The sequence below is a fragment of the Salvelinus fontinalis genome, chromosome 12 (genome assembly GCF_029448725.1).
Source record: "Salvelinus fontinalis isolate EN_2023a chromosome 12, ASM2944872v1, whole genome shotgun sequence".
NCBI lineage: Eukaryota > Metazoa > Chordata > Actinopteri > Salmoniformes > Salmonidae > Salvelinus > Salvelinus fontinalis.
In genome coordinates this window covers 11924947-11948996 of record NC_074676.1, presented here as the reverse complement: position 1 = coordinate 11948996, position 24050 = coordinate 11924947, and the positions used below count along the sequence as shown (strand labels likewise).

The window sequence follows — 24050 nt, the reverse complement described above, 5'->3', positions numbered from 1 at the left end:
GTGCTTCTATTTCCGACAGTGCAGCAATGTCTAACAAGTATTATCTAAAACTCCACAGCAAATACCTAATACACACAAATCTAAGTCTAAGGATTGGTACATGTTTTAATATGATGAAAAGCCTCTCATTTTACAGTGGGTCCGCCATGGTTCTGTGTAGCCTAGTTTTGCTAATATATTTGAGACCAGTGTATTGCAGTTAAATTCGTCTTTGATTTAATAAGTCAAATATATTTTGACTAGTAAACAGGGAAACAACAACGAGTCTCCGGGCATCGCTTACTAGGCTACCTAAATTATTGGGATCATCTGGTTACCACAAGTCTTACAATACATTGAGCCCGTTGACAAAACAGACCATGGAACGCCTTTTCCCAATAAAGTCCGCGGTGCGTCTGTGTAAATTATGCGATTATAATGGAGACAGTTTTATAGCAGTAAATGGCATCTATTAATTTACTCATATAGTATTTCTAAGTAGAAGCCATATGAGCCAGGGAAACTAATTGTTCTCACTTTATGATAGAACATTCAGATTTGTCTGTCTGACTGTTGGGGTTCTTTACCGGAATTATTGGAAGTTTCTTGTGATCACGACAAAACTACCTACATTTGCTCAAATAGAGATATAATTTAATTGTGTTTCAATGAAACGATGGGCCTGGATGAGCATAGAACATTCCGTTTTCTGCCTAAGTGTGGCGCTGTTTACCGCATTTATCTGGATTATCTTGTGACCAGAACAAAGCGATTTATTTGATAAATGGTGTTTCTTAATGAAAAAATAATAATAAACAGAACATTTAATGATACCTGAATTGACTCAGAAAAGTAACATAAGAAGGCTTACAGTATCACAGCTAGGTCAAACAGGTGTGCCTGAGGCTCTTGGACTGCTACTAGCCTGTTGTTTCCTACATTGGTTCTTTCTCCCCCTCAAGTCACTGACCCCACACAGACAGAAACTTGCATTCCATTACTTACCATGACGTCTTTATGAAAAGCCATCTTTCCAGCTGACCAGGGCTCAGGTCAAAAGTTGCGCATTATAGAGGGGAAAGTTATAGGGAATAGAGTGCCCTTTGGGACCCATAGCCTGTTGTATTTATTATGAATCAACATTAGCTGCTGACAACAATTAAAACGTTACATTTCATATTTCTGTATTTTGAAAGTTACATATCTTGATGGCTAAAACATTCTGGGACTATGTCAACAATAGACTAATGAAACAAATTCCAAAATATAGTTTTGGGGTGGAATTTTACTTTAAGTATGTGCGCTCAGGCCACTACTCTACAACACAAAATCCATGTGTATGTGTATGTAGGTCTGTGTATGTGTGTGTCGCTGCACAGTCTCCGCTGTTCCATAAGGTCTATTTTTATCTGACTTACTGCTTGCATGACTTACTTGTCGTTGAATAGAGTTCCATGTTGCAGTAGTGTAAAGTACTTAAGTAAAAATACTTTAAATCAAATCAAACTTTATTTGTCACAAGTACCGAATACAACAAGTGTAGACCTTACCGTGAAATGCTTACTTACATACAAGCCCTTAACCAACAGTGCAGTTCAAGAAGAAAATATTTACCAAATAAACTAAAGTAAAAAAATAACACAATAACATAACAAAAACGAGGCTATATACAGGGGGTACCGGTACCGAGTCAGTGTGCGGGGGTACAGGTTAGAGGTAATTTGTACCTGTAGGTAGGGGTGAAGTGACTATGCATCGATAATAAACAGTGAGTAGCAGCAGTGTAAAAGCTAATTTGGGGGGGGGGGGGGTCAATGTAAATAGTCCGGGTGGCCATTTGATTAATTGTTCTTCAGTCTTATGGCTTGGGGGTAGAAACTGTTAAGGAGCCTTTTGTTCCTAGACTTGGCGCTCTTGTACCGCTTGCCGTGCGGTAGCAGAGAAAACAGTCTATAACTTGGATGACTGGAGTCTCTGACAATTTGATTTGCTTTCCACTGATACGGCCTATTATATAGGTCCTGGATGGCAGGAAGCTTGGCCCTTTGATGTATTGGTCCGTACGCACAACCGTCTGTAGTGTCTTACGGTCAGATGCCGAGCAGTTGCCATGCCAGGTGGTGATGCAACCGGTCAGGATGCTCTCGATGGTGCAACTGTAGAACTTTTTGAGGATCTGGGGACCCATGCCAAATCTTTTCAGTCTCCTGAGGGGGAAAAGGTTTTGTTGTGCCCTCTTCACAACTGTCTTGGTCTGTTTGGACCATGATAGATCGTTGGTGATGTGGACACCAAGGAACTTGAAACTCTCGACCCACTCCACTACAGCCCCGTTGATGTTAATGGGGGCCTGTTCGGCTCGCCTTTTCCTGTAGTCCACGATCAGCTCCTTTGTCTTGCTCACATTGAGGGAGACGTTGTTGTCCTGGCACCACATTGCCAGTTATCTGACCTCCTCCCTATAGGCTGTCTCATGGGTGTCACATTCATGACACCCAGGTTAAAATACCAAAACCAACTGGGAACTATATTCATTTGGGGAGGTCAAAACACATATGAACATAACTTTCATAGACGTTTAGCTAGCATGCTGCTGTTAGCTAATTTATCCTGGGAGATAAACATTGGGTTATTTTACCTGAAATAGATATGGTCTTTTTTTTGCTGGATTTTTGAAGAATTTTGACCCATTTTGATTAAAACAAAATTGTGTGTTCTCTACTCCGACAATTAATCCATAGATAAAAGGGGAAACCTAGATAGTATTTAGTTTTCTTTTATTATTCTCGCCTCGTTCGTTCTTCTTCTGTTGATTTTATATGGAGGTTGGCAACCAACTTTAAAGTGCATCACAGCCGCCAACTGGACTAAAGTGTGGACCTCATTCATCTTCTTCTTATTTGAGATTTGTTTGGCGGATCCCATCCACCTTTTAAGGGAAATACACCGCCATCTATTGTACTGGAGTGTGATGCCAGTCATTGCCTACCTACATTAAACTCTCTTCATTAGTCCTGTTCCTCTAAGAAAGGGAAATAGAGCCCTAGACACCACTTCCCTCTCCTTTCCTCCCCCCACTACACCACCCAAACCCCAACCCCACCCAGTCTGTCGAACCCCATCCAGTCTGTCGATACAATCTCTCCCTATCTACATCACGCAGTTCACAAAATATCAACACATGCTCCACCGTTTCCTCCAGTAAACACTCATCACACAGATCTGCTTCCACCTCTTACCTACTCTAACATTGAAATCTGGGATATACACCCCTGCCCCCACCCTACCACTGACTGGATCCTTTCAAACATCTGTATATATCCTTAAAAACAAATTAAACCGATTATCTATATATCTCTCCACACCCCGTCTCACCTCCTCACCTCGTTCTCTCCTGCCCTCAATCATATCCACGTCTACACTTGATTTCGGGAAACAGACTCAGGACAAAACTACAGACTCAGAGGAATGGTCCCCAATGCAATTGCCGGCCCTATCTCTCTCTCTCTCCCCAGTCCATATTCTACCACTTTCTGCCCAATTGTCCACCCATACGCCCTCTGCTTACTCACTCCTCGCTCCCAGCATTCCCCAGCTGCTGTTACCGCAGGATGTCCTTCTGAACTCCCTTTCAACCTCGCCCAGTACACTAATGCAAGTTTGTCTCTCCTTATCCTCGGTGGCAGTTCTCCACTATCCACCTGCAATGCTTCAGCAGGTGTCGTCCTGAAGGGATCCACACACAATCTCAGGGCCCTTGACTGTATCCTATCTAGGCGCTGTGGTAACGTTTTGGCTGCCGATCCATATACAAAGCACCCATAATCCAAAGATGACCTGATCAATGCCTGATACATACACAACAGTGTTTGTCTATCTGACCTCCAATCATATCCTGCCACTGCCCTCATGGGGTTCAGCACCTTCCTACACTTAATATACTCAACATGTCTCTTCCACGTAAGCCTCTTATCAAACCACATACCTAAATACTTAAACTCAGACACCCTACCTATATCCTGGCTGTATATTTGCTGCCTAACATCTTTAACCTTCCTCCTAGAAAACACCATAAAGCAGGACTTGGCCACAGACATCCTAAACCCCTATGTTAGAGGCCAATCTTCCACAACTCCCACAGCTTCTTGCATCTTCCTCATCACATATTTTACATTCCCACCACTCTTCCATACAGCCCCATCATCAGCATACAAGACCACACCCACTCCCTGTCCCACCTTAAAAATGTAATCTATCATCAAGGTGTACAACACCGGACTAACCATACTTCCCTGAGGAGTACCAGTGTCAACTTCAAACCACATTGACAATTCTGACCCCATCCTCACCCGCATGACCTGATCGAACAGGAAGTCCATGATACAGTTATACAGACATCCCCCAATGCCTAATGTACTCAACTTGACCAACAACCCTTCCCTCCATATGGTATCGTAAGCTTTCTCAATGTCAAAACTTGTTCATCTTTCAATCACGCACGTGGGTATATGCTCGTAAATAACCAATGAGTAGATGGGAGAGGCGGGACTTGCAGCTGGTCAATTATATAAAATAGAACAAGTTCTGGTGCCTGGCTACGCAGATGCTCGTTGATGCATGTGAGCAGTTTGGACAAAATGATTGAACATGTACACTGAACAGAAATATAAATGCATAATGCAACAATTACAGTTACAGTTACAGTTCATATAAGGAAATCAGTCAATTGAATTAAATTCATTAGGCCCTAATATATGGATTTCACATGACTGGGAATACAGATATGCATCTGTTGGTCACAGATACCTTAAAAGAAATAGGCCTCACAATGGGCCTCAGGTACTCGTCACGGTATTTCTGTGCATTCAAATTACCATCGCTAAAATGCAATTGTGTTCTTTGTCCGTAGTTTATGCCTGCCTATACCATAACCCTACCGCCACCATGGGGAGCTCTGTTCACAACGTTGACATCAGCAAACTGCTCGCCCACACGACGCCATACATGTGATCTGCAGTTGTGAGGCCGGTTGGACATACTGCCTTATTCTCTAAAACGAAGTTGGAGGTGGTTTATGGTAGTGAAATTAACATAAAATTACCTGTCAACAGTTCTGGTGGACATTCCTGCAGTCAGCATGCCAATTGCACGCTCCCTCAAAACTTGAGACAGCTGTGGCATTGTTTTGTGTGACAAAACTGCACATTTTAGAGTGGCCTTTTATTGTTCCCAGCACAAGGTGCACCTGTGTAATGATCATGCTGTTTGATCAGCTTCTTGATATGCCACGCCTGTCAGGTGGATGGATTCAAAGGAGAAATACTCACTAACAGGGATGTTAACACATTTATGCCCAACATTTGAGAGAAATAAGCTTTTTATGCATCTCTGTGATCTTTTATTTCAGCTCATGAAACATGGGACTGTGACACTTAGTCACACAAATAAAGATTGACGAGTAACATGATTGAACAAGAATATGAGTGGAAAGTGAGTAATTTCATGTTATGTTTATATTTTTGTTCAGTGTATGTGTACATTTATTTTGCAACGCTCGCGCACGAGGCACGGGCGCTTTGGTCAGCAATTACGCTGTTATTTCTCTGCAAGTAAACTAGCATATGATTATATGTAATGGAATGGGTTTACATGGCATAGTCTTCTAATTATACAAGACCTGCAGTTTGGTTGTTATTTGTGTGTGAATAATTAAGATCAAAGACTGAGACATACAAGTTGAAGCAACTATTTAATTTCACAATAAAAATGACTCACTTTCCACTTATATTCTTGTTCATTCCTGTTACTCTTCAATCTTTATTTGTGTGACTAAGTGTCACAGTCAATTCATTTAGTTGTATATACTATTGAGATACAGACAGATTATGGTGACTCTCCCTGTATGCTTGTGTAGCTAGTTCATTTATCAGATGCAAGTGAAATGACAGCATACATTTCACAAAACACTGTACTCTGGCCTTACAGCTACAAAGACATTATGTCACCAATACAAAGATTTTTTATATGTTCTATTCTTTGCCATTACATTGACTTATAGAAATTGCCATGGGATAACACACAATGATGCTACTCCCTAGCTGAATATTTCCTGGCAAGCAATATCAATAATTACATCATTCTCATCTGATTACTTTTACATGGAGAATCTTAGTCTTTTATCCCAGGTACATACAGAGGTAACCTGGTCCCCAGGCTCGAATTGCTGGCATCTCAACAGAGAGAGCAGCCGGCTGGTGGGCGAGATAAATACAGAGGTAAAGTGCAAGGATTCTAATACTGCAAGGCACAAACTATTAATAGGATTGTCTCTGTCTAATAGTAAAAACAATTCCAAACACAAACATAATCGAGTACAAAATGTGTTTTTTTCATACATAGATAATACAAGTAAAACCTTGTCTACACTTTACAATAACCTGTAACATACTCCATACATTCTTTTCTGCATTACATACATCAACCATCACAGCAGGTATGTACAGGGAAAACAAGCCATTACAAACAAACCCGCTATGTCTGGATAAATGTACATAAACAATCCTCATAATCATCCGCATAATAACCATGATAATAATGTAATATCGTGCCAATCTTATTATTCAATCTAATAAAGACGCCGGTCATAAAGTTTTGAATAGCACATTTTTTTCTTCCAGGGCACAACTGAGCTGAAAGATCAGTAGTGACAAAAATGTCTCAGCCTTTATTGCACACGCTCCATCAGAAACGAATAGCCATTTTGTTGAATGTAAAACCATTTAAAGGAAGATCTGTTTTTTGTTTTTTTGTTTAAGCCATGCAAAATATTGCGCAACACAGCGGCTTTGGTTTGGAATATCTACACAAAGAGTACAGTAGTAAAAGATGAACCTAAAATAGAAATAATACATTGTAAGAAGTAAATGTACAAAAGGTAACACTAGGTGGGACTGAGGATTGTGGTCTTGGATACAAAGGGGGCACATAACAAAAGCGTAACGCTGTCGTGCGTGCCAGGGTATTCCGCATGTGTAACTTCAACTGATCCTGTCTCTGAGCCTCTTTTATACAGTAAATGGAACATCAACAATAACCTTTGTTTCAGTCAGGATTGGTAGCTTGCCAAACTATCAATATTTGCTCTCCTCCATGACAAGTAGACAATGCAGGGTTTCCCAAACTCGGTCATCGGGACCCCAGGGGGTGCACGTTTTGTTTTTCCCCTAGCACTACACAGCTGATTCAATTAATCAGCTAATCATCAAGCTTTGATCATCTGAATCAGCTGTGTAGTGTTAAGGCAAAAAAACAAAACGTGCTCTTCTTAGGGTCCCGAGTTTGGGAAACCCTAAGCTAAGGTGACTTTATTAAACGTATTGAATGCGTGTCATAGACCACAGGAATGTTACAAAACAGGAGATCCCCTAGACATGACCACAGTATTCATTATCCACTGTGCCCCTTTGAGGATGTTTAAGTCCATAACGCCTAGTGCTGCCTGCCTGTGCTGCTACATGATAGGGGGCAGACACTGGGACGACTCCTGGCACTCTCCGCCGGTGCCCACATCTAGCTGAGGCTTGATGACGATGTGCACGGGCCTCTCCTCGCTCGCCCCATGATTGGTGTCCCTGTTGACCTTGGCCACGCCCTCACACAACTGCTCCTCTGCTGACGCTCCAATGGGACGTAGTCGCTCAGCGGTCACCATCTTGCCCCCTGCCTTGGCGGAGAGGTCCCTCTTCAGCTTGTTGTTGCTATCGGACCCGATCTTCTCAGCTGCAATGTAAAATGGGAGGACATGGTGTTTCACACATACAAAATGATGTGGTTTAATCCATAAATTGATCTGACACATTGTGAAGATTGATTTTAGAGAAAAAAGCAAGCGAGAGGCCTGGTCTTACCTGTCCTGTTAGTAACTACTTTGCGGTAAGTGGCCTTGTAGTTGTTTTCTGTGCTGCTCATGCTTTCACTGGGCTTCTTCATCATGGGTCGTGTTTTGGGCCTGAGCTTGTTGAGACGGGCCTCCTGGATCCACTCATGCTGCATCGCCTCATCTGGTGTCATACGCTTGGTTGGATCCCACCTAGATAGCATAGGAATACACAGTGACTGTGGTTGGAGAAGATGGAGCAAACTACCAGAAATCTCATGACAACAGTAACTCTGCTATTCATGACGGTGTCACCATAGCGTAATAAGCCTGTGCTGAATGCTAGATTTCTAGTGTGTTGGTGTTGACATACATGAGGCAGCGTCGAAGGAAGTCCAGGAACAGAGGATCATTGGTTTTCAACACACTGGCCAGGTCTTTGGAATTGGGTCGCCTCTTCTTCCCTTTGCTGTTTGTGATGTTTCTGGGGTTTCCTTTGGAGTCTGCAACAAGTCATCAAACACGCCAGTTAGAGACTTACCAAACCTCATGCTTCAAACACAACCCAGAGATTCATCTGATTAATCCTAGACATAATCCTTTGTTAAAATGTTTTATTGCTTGCATTGTATACGTCTATACGGCTGCGTTTAGACAGGCAGCCCAATTAAGATTTATTTTCTCACTAATTGGGTTTTTGACCAATCAGATTTGAAAAGATCTGATGTGATTTGTCAAAAGACCAATTAGTGGAAAAAACATCAGAATTAGGCCGCCTATCTAAACGCAGCCTACCTTATATATCCGAGCTAAAGAAACACATTTTTACTGTACAAACCACAGAAAGTTCTTACCGAAAAACAATCTTTTCCTGGATGCCGTCTGCACAAAATCATTGGGAGGCATACCGAATACCTAAGAAATAAAATAACAAGAAGATTCTTGAATGGTGATGGATAAATGGATTGCTAAAACATCCAACATCAGATAGTCCAATTGGCTAGCGCTGAGGTCTGAGGCTGTATGTCTGCAGGTGGTTGGTTGTGTACCTCCATGATGCAGGCGATCTGCTCCACCTCGCTCTCCCCAGGGAAGAGCGGGAAGCCGGTGTAGAGTTCAGCCATGATGCAGCCCAGGCTCCACATGTCGATGGCCATGCTGTAGGGGTGGCCCAGAATCACCTCTGGGGAGCGGTAGAAACGACTCTGGATGTAGGTGTAGACTACAATGGCAGGCAAGGAGAAGAAGAGGGAGAGAACAGTGTTTATGTTCAAATGTGGCTCCTGTATATGAGTGCGGTGGCTTTGGAGCTTTAAATATCACACTTATACCAAGTGTAACAGGTATTTAAATCAGGTGAGACACTCACCTCTCTGCTGCTCATAACAGCTGGACCCAAAGTCCACCACCTTGATATTTCCTTGTCCTTTCTGAGACAGAAGGATGTTCTCCTTTTGTGAAAAAGAGAAGCAATGTTCATTTTCCAAGTAACCAATCAAAGTGCAGCCCAATTCATTTTCTTTATAGAGCACTGGAACTGTGCATTAGCATGTCTGACTCATCAGCCAAATATTATTTGTGTTATTACTCTATGCAGAGCCGATACAGTATGTCTGAGGAACCTTACCGGTTTGAGGTCACAGTGAATGATCTTCTCCTTATGCAGCATCTGCAGGCACTTGAGCAGGGAGTGGGTGAAACGACGAATCAAGGCCAGACTGAAGCCCTGGAAGTTATTCTTCTTGATCAGCTCATACAGGTTGACTCTATAAGAAGACACAAAGACACAATAATTTAAAGACCTGGTAGAACGATAAACACAGCTTTCTGCCACTAGTCTCAGTCTCGCTTCTGTCTCTTTTTCCCACAATTGCACTTGGCCTCAAACGTTACAGTTTATTAGTCCTCTAGAGGGCAGCACTTCAGTGTTTTTTTTCATGCCAAGGCTCTGTCGAATCTAGCAGGACCGTGCAGTTTAGTAATCAGATATAGAAACGGAAGTGAACATGCTATATCAGATTACTGAACATTCTAGAATGTCTTAACATAAAGAAGAGAGACTTAAGAAGAGAGATATTCCTGGTATTTTTCAGTACTTATGTGAAGCACAAATTTCTCTGGTCAGTGTAACCGGAGCCTTCACACCCCGAGCAGGCAGAGGAGAGAGATAGGGCCCTAATCAAGGCATTAACTAAGGGATTGGGTGACGGTAACGCTAGACAGGGCAAGGTGGCAGTCTACGACGTCTACTAAAGGTCAGCCAGACTGGTATAGAAGGGTTGTTCCACTAAATTAGTCCCTTTGATATTTTAGATCGAAATTGTGCACAAATATTGAATTTTAAAAGCCTGATATATTAAATGAAGTGCCCTTAAATATAGACCACATGGAAAATTCAATACATCTGTTTTTTTATATGAATAAAGGCTTGCTAAAGTGCCAAAATTCTGCATTTTGACATGTCCCTCTGTGACTTCTAGGAAGATTTTAACCCACCCACTTAACCCCAACATTTCTACAAGTTTTCACCATCATTGTAAAGCCCTCTTTATTTTGTTGCTTTGCCAATGTAATTTCTGAAGATTATTATTTATTTCACGTGATTTTGTGATTCATTTTAAGGTCAAATAAAAACCTCTCATTTTAAGGTCAACCCTGTTACGTGAACTGATCTCTTGTTTTTATATGGTTAAACTATTCATATAATTACACTACTCAAAAAGGTACTCAATTGGTGGAATGATCAAGAAGACTATCTAGTCTCCGAAGGAACCTAAGGCTAGTTTGTTTGAGGCAGATTGTTCTAGGTGGGAAGCTCACTTTGCTCAAGTAGTGCAGCACATGGAGTGACTAGTGATAAGCGAGCTGTGTATGTGATAGGGGAGTTCAGGGCTTAAGTCTTGTTGTTGTGCCCCGGGAGAGGTGCCCAACCTTGAATACCTTTGAGTAACACATTCATTATTCAGGATTTCATTTATCTTCTACCGGGACTATTTTGATCGTATTTACGCATGTGTGTGTGTCAGGGCTGGGGTCAATTCACGAAGTGATTTTAATTTCAAATTGAAAAATGGAAAACATTTGAAATAAATATCTTCTACTTCTCAGTTTATTCATAAGTCATTGCAAATAGATGCCCCGTTATTCAAATATTGAATTGCATTTAAAGTTTATTTTGTGAATTGACTGCCTTCAATTCGAATTGACCCCAGACCTGGTGTGTGTGATTGTTTAATCACAGCCTAATTCCAGTTGTCTTATAATAGTGTTATACACACTACACACCCTAGCAGCTCGAAGGAGATGCAGAGATGGTTGCGGAAGTAGAAGTATTCCTTCATATGGATGACATTGTGGCAGTTTTCCCTGTCTTTCCTCCTCACAGCATCCAGGATCTTTAGTTCCACTAGGGCCTGGTGATGAAACCTGAAGTCCAATAAGAGTTAGTCAGGTCATATCTCCATTCTGGATTTAACCATTCAAAACAGTATGAAAGCCCAACAAAAATAATATAATATGAATCACAGTGACAGATTTTGACTGACAAGCTTTAGTTTTGCAGTGACCATGGAAAATCTTTTAGCTAATATTTTTCAATTCCAGTTTTAATGTCCTTTGATGTGAGAAATTATGACAGCTGTAAAGAAGGGAAAAGCTCCTCTCCTCTCCCAGTAGAAACAAGATTTTTGAGAGAGGGCTTTGTTCAAGACAAGGCCACAGTGGCGAGACCAAGGCAGCCCTGAGGCGTTAGGCGCCTATTTTGTTTTCTGCATTATTGAAGGGCAGTAAGCACTGATGACATCTGCATCAATCAAAGTCAAAGAGGAGAAGGGGGAGTAACATTGACACACAGAGCTTTGGATCACCTGAGAGAGGACTAGTAAAGCAATAGCGAGGAGACTCCTTTGGACCTCCCCATGAAAAGGTCACGAAGAGGTCCATGTTTAATGACCTCACACAAGAAGGTCAGTTTCAGAGTCTTTGAGCACTGGATGCACATTCAAAAGCAAAACGTTTTGTTTCTACCTTTTCTTGTTGCGAATGACCTTGATGGCAACCAGTTCTTGGGTCTTGTGGTCCAGACATTTCAGGACCTGTCCAAAGGATCCCTTCCCGATTACCTCCAACACCTCAAAGCGGAAGCCAATGTGGTCGTGTAGAACCTGGATACGGGACAGACAGGACATTCAATAGGATGTTTTTGGTGTACTGTGGTGTATGGTATGTCGGACAATATTGTTTAAATACAAGAGCTTCATTGTATGTACTTAATTAGTAGTTCATGATACAGTACAATGACATCCTTTAATGATGGTTGTTTGTAATGACTACATAAGGAACATTTCCCCTACTACTTCCAGTGCCAAACACTAGTTCTGGTCATGAGTCTAAACAATCCACACAATGCATTGGACTGCTGTTCTTGTGCCTTAACGTCATTTCAAAGAAGTTTACCTTGAAGTTGAGACAGAGCTCACAGCATAATGTCTTGCAAATAAACAAAAACCCTCCAACTTCTTAACTTAAGGAACCACAATAATATTTATACATTTTTTTATTTAACCTTTATTTTGACAGGGAGTCATGCTGAGACCAAGGTCTCTTTCACATATGTGTCCTGTATATACATCAATAGACATCAAACACATCAATATACTGTACACATCAATATACACATCAATATTCACATCAATACACAAAAAGCAAAACACAATCATAGAAAATAAACACATGCTTATGAAAAACATGTATTCAAATCCTTGATGAAACGTTACCTTGTTGTAGCTGCCGTGCTCGTCGTCGTAGCCTGCGTTCTGAGGAATCCCGTGAGAGCCCTCAATCTTCTTGGTCTCCAGACCCAGGAACCAGATCTCTGAGTAATCCATGATCTCCTCCTGCTCAAACTCTGTCAGACGCCCCTGGAAGTGCCTCAGTGCCTCTGTGGGAGACATGGGCAGCCTCTGTCCCTCATAAAGCTTCTTCTCCTCCAGCTTGTTGCTGAGGCTCTTGGTGGTGATGGAGTCAGACAGGTTCTCCACGGAGGAGCCGAACCGCATGGGGAACTGGGAGGAGGGCTTTGATCTCTCATCCTGCCAATCACAAAGGACAGAAGAGGTCAGCTGATCTGTTCTCACAACACTGTGGCACTATCACTTAGCCTAACCCTGATGAAACAGGTCTCACTTCCTTTTACATTGCTGGGAGCGATACATGTCAGATACAGCTCAGAGCACAGGAGGCTGGTGGCACCTTAATTGGGGAGAACGGTCTCGTGGTAACGGAGCGGAATCAGTGGAATGGTATCAAATACATCAAACACATTGTTTCCATGTGTTTAATGGCATTCCATTTGCTCTGTTGTTATGAGCTGTTCCTCCTGGGGCTCAGAGGGTTCATCTGAAGATTTATAAACTATCAGCGACTTATTATTTACATGTGCATTTACAATTGACAACTGGAGTCAAGTGATCTACTGTTGGAGGCCAACAGTATAGTGTGACACGGTGTGAAATGTAGCCTCACCTGGTGTGTCTGGTAGTTGCTCTGCACCCCCTTGTTGACGATGTGGGGCAGGATGCTATCGGACTGCTGGTGGTGGAGTTTGGCATTGCTGACAACCACCTGTATCACTGGGGGCTCCAGATGGGGCAAGGTCCCCTCCGAGTTAAACTTCTACAGGAGAGAGAAAAAGGTTCAAATAAAGGACGTTTTTTTAAACATGCAGATGAAAACAGTAAAAGTGCAATAACATATTGTATCGTCGTAACTAGTCTTGCTTGCCAGACTCATGGCGCTCTAACCGCAGTGGTGTCAGAATTACAGCGGCTGTGGGAAGAGACTATGTGATCACATACTCTATGGCCAAGGTTTGGAGAAGGGAGAGGGAGTTGGAGCAAAAATAAAGGGAGGGATAGAGGGAGAGATCTGCTCTGGCCATTCTAAATGTGGTGGCTCAGGTAACCAGGACCCCCAGGGTTGAGGGTGGAATTACTGAGCAGGGTGAGAGTGAGTCGGGGACAAAACATCGGAGACTGGGCCCTGACAGACCGCGTCAGCACTAACTGCTGCTGTGGGGGAGCTGAACTGGAGCAGGCCTTTCTCTAGCTGACATCCTGCTTGCTGTAGGAGCAGGTTTACATGTGTCACTGGCTGCCTTGCAGGCATAGCCAAGCTAATGATGGGGAAAGGAGACCTCTAACCTAGACTGCAACAACGGCAGGGATCATGAGTTTATTCAGAAAATCATAAAAATGATGCATGCCAGTAACATATTTAATGACTTCCTACACGGTAATGACTGTATCAGCCTGTATAAATAATGTAAATACATTGATGTTATTATAGACAGTTATTGTAAATTGGAACCGGTAGTTATATATCCCTTTGCTTTGGTTACAGCAAACTGTAGCCTCACCTGGTGTGAGGCTGGTGTGGTGTGAGGCTCACCTGCTGTGAGGCTGGTGTGGTGTGAGGCTCACCTGGTGTGAGGCTACAGTTTGGTTACAGCAGCCCAAAGCAACAGGTTGAAAAGTGCACCCTAATCTATACATAGCGGTGATATTTAATCGCACGTGCACAGGCTGCTACAGTAGCGGCCAACTTGGTCATGAGGCATAGAGACACAGACTGCTGCAGTAGCGGCCAACTTGGTCATGACGCATAGAGACACAGGCTGCTGCAGTAGCGGCCAACTTGGTCATGACGCATAGAGACACAGGCTGCTGCAGTAGCTGCCAACTTGGTCATGAGGCATAGACACAGGCTGCTGCAATAGCGGCCAACTTGGTCATGACGCATAGAGACACAGGCTGCTGCAGTAGCGGCCAACTTGGTCATGAGGCATAGAGACACAGGCTGCTGCAGTAGCTGCCAACTTGGTCATGAGGCATAGAGACACAGGCTGCTGCAGTAGCTGCCAACTTTGTCATGAGGCATAGAGACACAGGCTGCTGCAGTAGCTGCCAACTTGGTCATGACGCATAGAGACACAGGCTGCTGCAGTAGCGGCCAACTTGGTCATGACGCATAGAGACACAGGCTAAATATAGGTCCAAGCACCTGCCATAACAAGCACATGGATGCAAATACAGTATCATGCTTATGCACAACTGGATTCACGCTGACTAGACTACTACTCTGTGTTCTTAAACACATCCAGGTCTGACAGTGAGCAGCACCATGATTTTACCCCTTGGGAGTGGTTACGAGGTAGTTGCTCCATATATTCCGTGTACTCCAGTTCCCTCCAGTAGCATGACCTAGCTAGGATAATGAGTTCTGGTGGAGTGAAAGGGGAAGGCGTCGCACAGACAGAAAGATACAGGATTGAAAGAGTGGGGCTGCAGGGGCTCAAATGCTCCGCAGGTCAGGGGTCACCTGTGAGTAAAGGCTCACCTGTAAATAGGGCCGGTTGGTTGCCTGTTGGGTCTGGAGTCTGTGTGAGAGGGGGAAGGCCTCTGGTTTTGAAGACTGTGGAGGAATATGGGAGACTTGACTTAACATTACATTTACAGGGCCTCCCGGGTGGCGCAGTGGTCTAGGGCACTGCATCGCAGTGCTAACTGCGCCACCAGAGTCTCTGGGTTCGCGCCCAGGCTCTGTCGCAGCCGGCCGCGACCGGGAGGTCCGTGGGGCGACGCACAATTGGCATAGCGTCGTCCGGGGTAGGGAGGGTTTGGCCGGTAGGGATATCCTTGTCTCATCGCGCTCCAGCGACTCCTGTGGCGGGCCGGGTGCAGTGCGCGCCAACCAAGGGGGCCAGGTACACGGTGTTTCCTCCGACACATTGGTGCGGCTGGCTTCCGGGTTGGAGGCGCGCTGTGTTAAGAAGCAGTACGGCTGGTTGGGTTGTGCTTCGGAGGACGCATGGCTTTCGACCTTCGTCTCTCCCGAGCCCGTACGGGAGTTGTAGCGATGAGACAAGGTAGTAATTACTAGCGATTGGATACCACGAAAATTGGGGAGAAAATGGGATAAAAAAAAATAAAAAATAAATAAAATAAAAAAAAACATTACATTTACACACAAAACTCGCTTCTATATACCTCTTTAAGTCAGTGAGGGGGCGGCGATGGATACAGCATTGCCAAGGGAATCTCTCTAAAATCAGATTCAGTTTTGTTAAATAGATTCAATATGACTCATAACAAGTCATTGAGGTCATTCATCTGAATTATAAATCACTTATTTTTTTTTATTATATTTTTTTGTAACCGAAACTGATTAACTTCAAAGCGTCTCTGTGAATGAGGAGAATAAACAGCCTGGTTGTTGCTGGTGGGACTTTCAGCACAGCGGTGGGTCCCACAGATATAAACAGCCAGTGGGCAGTGAAGTAGGATTATTACCACGCAAGCAAAGATGATGCACACTCCCTGAAATTAGAGTATTTTATGCAAGTCGCTACCACAGTAAAAATGGTCTCTTTATCACTCAGTTTTTCCACAACCTGCAATCCTTTCCCGTAGCATAGGCTCTGATGTTCTATGAAGAGTGTAAGGGTGTGGTGATGATGGTGGTAATGGAGAGGAGAGCAGAGGGCTGTTGATTGTTGACTTGATTTCACAAAGCACAATTCAGTCTGGTGCCAGTCTATATGAGCCACTGCAATTCTATTAGTTCTGGTGCAACATTGTCAGCGTAGCTGTACTAACGCGTGCCTTAATCAGAGGGGAGCATGTCAACTAACAGTCTGTTGAGAGACACCGTATGGGTGGACTAAAACCTCCAGCCCAGATGGGCACAGGCTAAACTCTGAGAGCCTGAGAGGGCATGGGCAATGGTTGGCTGGGTACTTGGGTAGCAGAGCAGATTTATAATTGAACTTGACCTAGACCTCCAGTAACACTATACTTTTTCACGAGTTCACTAAACAGATATCTCTTCCATCCATATGCGTAATATGCCTACTGACCCAGTTGGGTTCCTTTGTGAGAATATGACAGTATTTTGATTCCCATGCATACATACCCAGGGCCATGTATAAAAGGATATGGCACGGTATTTTGTGTGGATTTAGAGTAGTAGGACAACAGTGCCCACACCATTGGCTGATTGGAATCTGAGTTCAAGGCAGCACACACACATTCAAATATTAATGCAGGATGCACACATAACACAACCTTGGCTGCCCCCTGGGAGGTTTGTGAGAGTGAGGGTTGTACTGCGATGTGGGTCACTGTGGTAGGGCACTAAACTTTACTGTAGTAATAATATAATTTTTTGGTGGGTGCTTTTATTTATGCTACTTCACACATGTACAAGTGTGTATTGGAAATGTTTTTTTTTTGTTGCATATCCCAACTCCCCCTCCAGCTGAGACAACCTCAGAGAGTGGGATCACAGCCAGGGTCTGCCATTATCAATGGTGACCCTGGAGCAATTATTGTTAAGTGACTTGCCCAAGGGCACATAGACAGATGTTTCACCTTGTCGGGTAGAGGTTTCGAACTAGCATCCTTTTGGTTTCTGGCCAAACACTCTAACCGCTAGGCTACCTGCCGCCTACTGTCAGCAGATACAATCAAACAAAACAGCTCCTCCATTTGAAATGGGCACTCAGCAGACATATATTATATGAACAAGTCACATACTACATGAAGGAGGGGAACTTTTCGAGAAGGATGTTTAGGCTACATAAGCAAAGGAGCATTCCAAGCAGGCAATACGTCTGTGTGCAATGATTTGTCTTATATAGGCCTACTGTCGTATTACAAATAGTCCAGTATCTGATAACTGAAGTAACTTTTTTCTCTGGTGTCACAATATGTGTTAACCTATATTTCCACTTGGGCTGTTTCCATAGTGGTCATGAGAGGAAGTTTTGCAACAGCGATAGGTTTAGGCTGCTACATGATACTCTAATTTTCCCTATACCCATCATGAGGTTGCTACAACCTAGCCTATGAATGAAAGTTTACAGTGTAGGTGCACACAATATATTAGTAATACCAAAAGCTTACCTTGATTTGGAAGAGTTCCAAATGTGTTGGGAAGTCATAGCAAGCTAGCTAAAATAGCATCCCTCTGTTACCTTGAGCAGGGTGTTTCAGTAGGCTAAACTAGCTAGCTGCATTTGCTAGCTAAGTAAGTGAAATTACTTAGAAAAATGACACACTCTCTATTTCTCTCTTGCTTTTCCTCCAGTTTGGAAGAAATGTATTTGTTCAAAACTGTTAAACTACTGTCTTTCTTTCTCTTTGAGTCAATGACTCACCACATGTTATGCACTGCAGTGCTAGCTAGCTGTAGCTTATGCCTTCAGTACTAGATTCATTCTCTGATCCTTTGATTGGGTGGACAACATGTCAGTTCATGCCAGTTCATGCTGCAAGAGTTCTGCTAGATTGGAGGACGTCTTACGGGTGTTGTCATAATTACTGTGTAAATCTATGGAAGGGGGTGAGAACCATGAGCCTCCTAGGTTTTGTATTGAAGTCAATGTATCCAGAGGAGTACGGAAGCTAGCTGTCCTCTGGCTACACCATGGTGCTACCCTAAAGAGTGCTGTTGAGGCTACTGTAGACCTTTGCAAAATAGTGTGTTTTAATCAATTATAAAAAAGGATAACTTTTTTAATATTTTACAATTAAACATTTTATAAATTCACTGAGGAGGATGGTCCTCCCCTTCCACCTCTGAGGAGCATCCACTGGTCTAGGTTGGTCTGAGGGCAACAACAAAAAAACTTTGCCCAGAGCAATAACGAAGCTACCCCATTAATTGGTTGCAGTGCACATCTCACTGGATCCTGGAAAGGTCCTTGAAAGGGATCACAGTATTCCAAATACACTACATGACCAAAGGTATGTGGACACATGTGGACACATGTTTCTGCTCGTTGAACATCTCATTCCAAAATCATGGTCATTTATATGTAGTTGGTCCCCCTTTGCTGCTATAACAGCCTCCACCCTTCTGGGAAGGCTTTCCACTAGATGTTGGAACATTTCTGCAGGGACTTGCTTCCATTCAGCCACAAGAGCATTAGTGAGGTCGGGCACTGATGTTAGGTGATTAGGCCTGGCTCGCAGTCGGCGTTCCAATTCATCCCAAAGGTCTTTGATAGGGTTGAGATCAGGACTTTGTGCAGGCCAGTCAATATATTTCTGTATGGAGTTGCTTTGTGCCCCTGGGGCATTGTCATGCTGAAACAGGAAATGGCCTTCCCCAAACTGTTGCCACAAAGTTGAAAGCACAGAATCGTCTAGAATATCATTGTATGCTGTAACAATAAGATTTTCCTTCACTGCAATTAAGGGGCCTAGAAAACCATGAAAAACAGCCCCAGACCATTATTACTCTTCCACCAAACTTTACAGTTGACACTATGCATTGGGGCAGGTAGCATTCTCCTGGCATCCGCCAAACCCAGATTTGTCCGTCGGACTGACAGATTGTGAAGCGGGATTAATCTCTCCAGAGAACACGTTTTCACTGCTGCAGAGTCCAATGGCGGCGAGCTTTACATCACTCCAGCCGACGCTTGGTATTGCACATGGCGATCTTAGGGCAGGCTGCTCGGCCATTGAAACCCATTTTATGAAGCTCTAGACAAACAGTTCTTGTGCTTCCAGAGGCAGTTTGGAACTCCATAGTGAGTGTTGCAACCGAGGACAGATGATTTTTATGCGCACGCACTTCAGTACGCAAAGGTCCCGTTCTGTGAGCTCGTGTGGCCTACCAATTCGCGGCTGAGGCGTTGTTGCTCCTAGATGTTTTCACTTCACAATAACAGTACTTACAGTTGACCGGGGCAGATTTAGCAGGGCGAACTGACTTGTTGGAAAGGTGGCATCCTATGACGGCGCCATGTTGAAAGTCACTGAGTTCTTCAGTAAATTGTTTTATTTCACCTTTATTTAACCAGGTAGGCTAGCTGAGAACAAGTTCTCATTTACACCTGCGACCTGGCCAAGATAAAGCAAAGCAGTTCGACACATACAACAACACAGAGTTACACATGGAATAAACAAACATACAGTACAGTCAATAATAAGGTAGAAAAAAGTCTATATACAGTGTGTGCAAATGAGGTAAGATAAGGGAGGTAAGGCAATAAATAGGCCATAGTGGCGAGGTAATTACGATATAGCAATTAAACACTGGAGTGATAGATGTGCAGAAGATGAATGTGCAAGTAGAGATACTGGGGTGCAAATGAGCAACATAAATAAATAAATAAATGCAGTATGGGGAATTGGCTTTGGGGGTGACCAGTGAAATATACCTGCTGGAGCGCGTGCTGCGGGTGGGTGCTGCTATGGTGACCAGTGAGCTGAGATAAGGCGGGGCTTTACCTAGCAAAGACTTGCAGATGACCTGGAGCCAGTAGGTTTGGCAACGAGTATGAAGCGAGGGCCAGCCAACGAGAGCGTACAGGTCGCAGTGGTGGGTAGTATATGGGGCTTTGGTGACAAAACGGATGGCACTTTGATAGACTGCATCCAATTTGTAGAGTGTTGGAGGCTATTTTGTAAATGACATCGCCGAAGTCGAGGATCGGTAGGATAGTCAGTTTTACGAGGGTATGTTTGGCAGCATGAGTGAAGGATGCTTTGTTGCAAAATAGGAAGCCGATTCTAGATTTTATTTTGGATTGGAGATGCTTAATGTGGGCCTGGAAGGAGAGTTTACAGTCTAACTAGATACCTAGGTATTTGTAGTTGTCCACATATTCTAAGTCAGAACCATCCAGAGTAGTGATGCTGGTCGGGCGGGCAGGTGCGGGCAGCGATCGGTTGAAGAGCATGCATTTAGTTTTACTTGCATTTAAGAGCAGTTGGCAGCCACGGAAGGAGAGTTGTATGGCATTGGAGCTCGTCTGGAGGTTAGTTAGCACAGTGTCCAAAGAAGGACCAGAAGAATACAGAATGGTGTCGTCTGCGTAGAGGTGGATCAGAGAATCACCAGCAGCAAGAGCGACATCATTGATGTATACAGAGAAGAGAGCCGGCCCGAGAATTGAACCCTGTGGCACCCCCATATGCCAAAGGTCCGGACAACAGGCCCTCTGATTTGACACACTGAACTTTATCAGAGAAGTAGTTGGTGAACCAGGCGAGGCAGTCATTTGAGAAACCATGGTTGTTGAGTCTGCCGATAAGAATGCGGTGATTGACAGAGTCGAAAGCCTTGGCCAGGTTGATGAATACGGCTGCACAGTATTGTCTCTTATCGATGGCAGTTATGATATCGCTTAGGACCTTGAGCGTGGCTGAGGTGCACTCATGACCAGCTCGGAAACCAGATTGCATAGCGGAGAAGGTACGGTGGGATTCTAAATGGTCGGTGATCTGTTTGTTAACTTGGCTTTCGAAGACCTTAGAAAGGCAGGGAAAGATAGATATAGGTCTGTAGCAGTTTGGGTCTAGAGTGTCTCTCCCTTTGAAGAGGGGGATGACCGCGGCAGCTTTCCAATCTTTGGGGATCTCAGACGATACGAAAGAGAGGTTGAGGTTGAACAGGCTAGTAATAGAGAGGTTGAAAGAGAGGTTGAACAGGCTAGTAATAGGGCAACAATTTTGGCAGATCATTTTAGAAAGAAAGGGTCCAGATTGTCTAGCCCGGCTGATTTGTAGGGGTCCAGATTTTGCAGCTCTTTCAGAACATCAGCTATCTGGATTTGGGTGAAGGAGAAATGGGGAGGCTTGGGGAGTTGCTGTGGCGGGTGCAGGGCAGTTGACCGGGGTAGGGGTAGCCAGGTGGAAAGCATGGCCAGCCGTAGAAATATGCTTATTGAAATGTTCAGTTATTGTGGATTTATCGGTGAGGACAGTGTTTCTTAGCCTCAGTGCAGCGGGCAGCTGGGAGGAGGTGCTCTTATTCTCCATGGACTTTACAGTGTCCCAGAACTTTTTTGAGTTTGTGTTACAGGATGCACATTTCTGTTTGAAAAAGCTAGCCTTAGCTTTCCTAACTGCCTGTGTATATTGGTTCCTAACTTCCCTGAAAAGTTGCATATCACAGGGGCTATTTGATGCTAGTGCAGTACGCCACAGGATGTTTTTGTGCTGGTCAAGGGCAGTCAGGTCTGGAGTTGAACCAAGGGCTATATCTATTCCTGGTTCTAAATGTTTTGAATGGGGCATGCTTATTTAAGATGGTGAGGAAGGCACTTCTACTTCTACAGTAAGGGTATTCAACTGCCAATGTTTGTCTATGGAGATTGCATGGCTGTGCGCTCGATTTTATACACTTTTCAGCAACGGATGTGGCTGAAATAGCCAAATCCAATCATTTGAAGGGGTGTCCACATACACCATATATACAAAAGTATGTATTTTCTGAGACTCATATGACACCAGTTACAGTAAAGCATGAGGAAAGTAACGCTTCAATGCCAATGACAATCAAAGTATAGAAAATATTGAATTGACAATTGCAAAAAACAACTGTCTTGAAGTTCAATAGTTTCTAAGTATAATTGTTTTTAGATTTCCAGTAGCTATACTCCAAAAAAAGCCTTTTTGCTCATGAAAAAGAGAGTATCAACCCTATCAAGAAGAGCTGAATAAGAGCGACAAACTTTTGCTATTCAGATCAAATAAAATGTTGCACTTTGACTGAGGTACAGTCGGCTGGTTAGGTTATCAATGTGACAATGGTATTGCAAATAATTAATGGCACATGATTACAAGGCTAATATTCTTTGTAAACAGTGGATGAATGAGTTGCTGAATGAGATCCTGTTTATGGTAAAGCTATAGAGCTTATCTCAACACCATGACTCATAAAATAAAGTGTACAACTGAAATAGCCATGGATCATGTTTACTGTCTCCGATAATCACAACAACCTATAGGCAAATTAGCCTACTAAATGGGACACAATGTTTAGGCCTACTCCATTACACATATCATAATAGTCTGTATTTGTGAAATAAGTGGAATACAAAAGTGAATCTCCATACAATCTAAACAACAACAATTATTATTTCAGACTTCAGACATAAAAATACATAACTTTCTAATGTTCAAGCAAAATATAAAATAAAATTCAAGTAGACAAGAGAACCGAAAATAAATGCTGTAAAAAAAACATTATTGTCAAAATCTGTAGCCTGAAGAGAGAAATAAATAACGGATTCGTGGATATACCCAAAATGGATGATTGACCTCACCTTGTTATTAATTTCGGGAAACATGCTGCTTTGGCACCTGGGTCCTTAGTAAATCCCAATCTCAATGTAGCCTACACGTGAAAGTAACTACTGTGAAATCCAGGTAAATGCAAGGCGCCAGCACATCTTCGAAAGTCTAGACGTCACTTTCAGATTCGCTGACTCTTGGAGAAAAAAACGTCTGGCAACGAAAGTCCAACCGAGGAGCGACTGTCGCTTGAATCAACACGAATTGATCGGGTCCTGAATCTCAAACTGCGATAGACATAATTTTGACCGTATTGCTGTCGTCAGCAGAAGATTAGAGAAAGAGTTAAGCTGTTAGTCCATTCACCTTCACTCGTAAGTCTCTGGAGAGGCCACCTGTTCACGTTTCTGCATCTGACAGCTGGGTCTTCCCGATATAGATTTGTTTTTGGCTACCTATCCTCCCCTACATTCGACCGACACTCCTAAAATCCAATAGTGCTCGGTGAGTGTGCGCCATTGCGCACATTACTATACAGTAGCCAATATACTGTAGCCTACTGCTGAGGCACTGTGGCTAAAACGCACACTGCATCCCTGTGGATAGCCTATACTGAGTCGCAGTACTGAGCTCCTCACGGTGCAGGAAATAGTCGTGTGATGTATTGAGACATGCTGCTGTCCCTAAAAAAAACTAATTACCATCCACAGAACCTTTGCTACACAATCTATAGGTTGGACTATGCCTATATGACAAATAAAGACTCTGTATTGAGGCATAAGACCTCTCAGGGGGTAGATAATTATTTTTTTGTAAATATGTTAAACATTAATTCCCCCCTGTGAAGTTTTGTCCCCTTTCGACCTCATGTGTTAAAAGTTGTAGGTTTGCACTGGCAGACACAAACAATGGTAAAGGCGTGCTGGATTTTACCTCTCTCTCTCTCTGTCACACACGCACGCACACACACAAAATAAAGACTGATGCAACACGTAAATGTAGCCTACATAATACAATACCTGCCTTCTCGTAATGCACAGCTTGTTTTATAATAGGTTGTACCACTTTTATAATAGGTTATACAAATCATCAATATGAGTAGTCCT

The 24050-nt window shown here is 43.3% G+C and overlaps 1 protein-coding gene across 8 annotated transcripts in view; it reads right to left on the bottom strand.

Moving 5' to 3' along the window:
• Positions 1-5715: 5715 nt before the first annotated feature.
• dyrk4 (dual-specificity tyrosine-(Y)-phosphorylation regulated kinase 4) overlaps positions 5716-24050 on the bottom strand; it is a 36267-nt gene continuing 17932 nt past the window's right edge. For 3 of the 8 annotated variants that reach the window (XM_055939716.1, XM_055939715.1, XM_055939714.1), the window contains 12 exons: positions 15251-15325; positions 13379-13528; positions 12631-12945; positions 11882-12018; positions 11141-11281; positions 9483-9621; positions 9225-9306; positions 8905-9077; positions 8710-8770; positions 8229-8358; positions 7887-8068; positions 5716-7758 (listed from right to left, as the gene is read on the bottom strand). In XM_055939716.1, coding sequence (XP_055795691.1) covers positions 7490-7758; positions 7887-8068; positions 8229-8358; positions 8710-8770; positions 8905-9077; positions 9225-9306; positions 9483-9621; positions 11141-11281; positions 11882-12018; positions 12631-12945; positions 13379-13528; positions 15251-15325 — 1854 coding nt within the window. In that variant the 3' untranslated portion in view covers positions 5716-7489. Of the gene's footprint in view, positions 7759-7886; positions 8069-8228; positions 8359-8709; positions 8771-8904; positions 9078-9224; positions 9307-9482; positions 9622-11140; positions 11282-11881; positions 12019-12630; positions 12946-13378; positions 13529-15250; positions 15326-22976; positions 23702-24050 lie in introns of those variants that run through there. The other 5 variants (XM_055939720.1, XM_055939718.1, XM_055939717.1 and 2 more) reach the window with 3 other exon arrangements.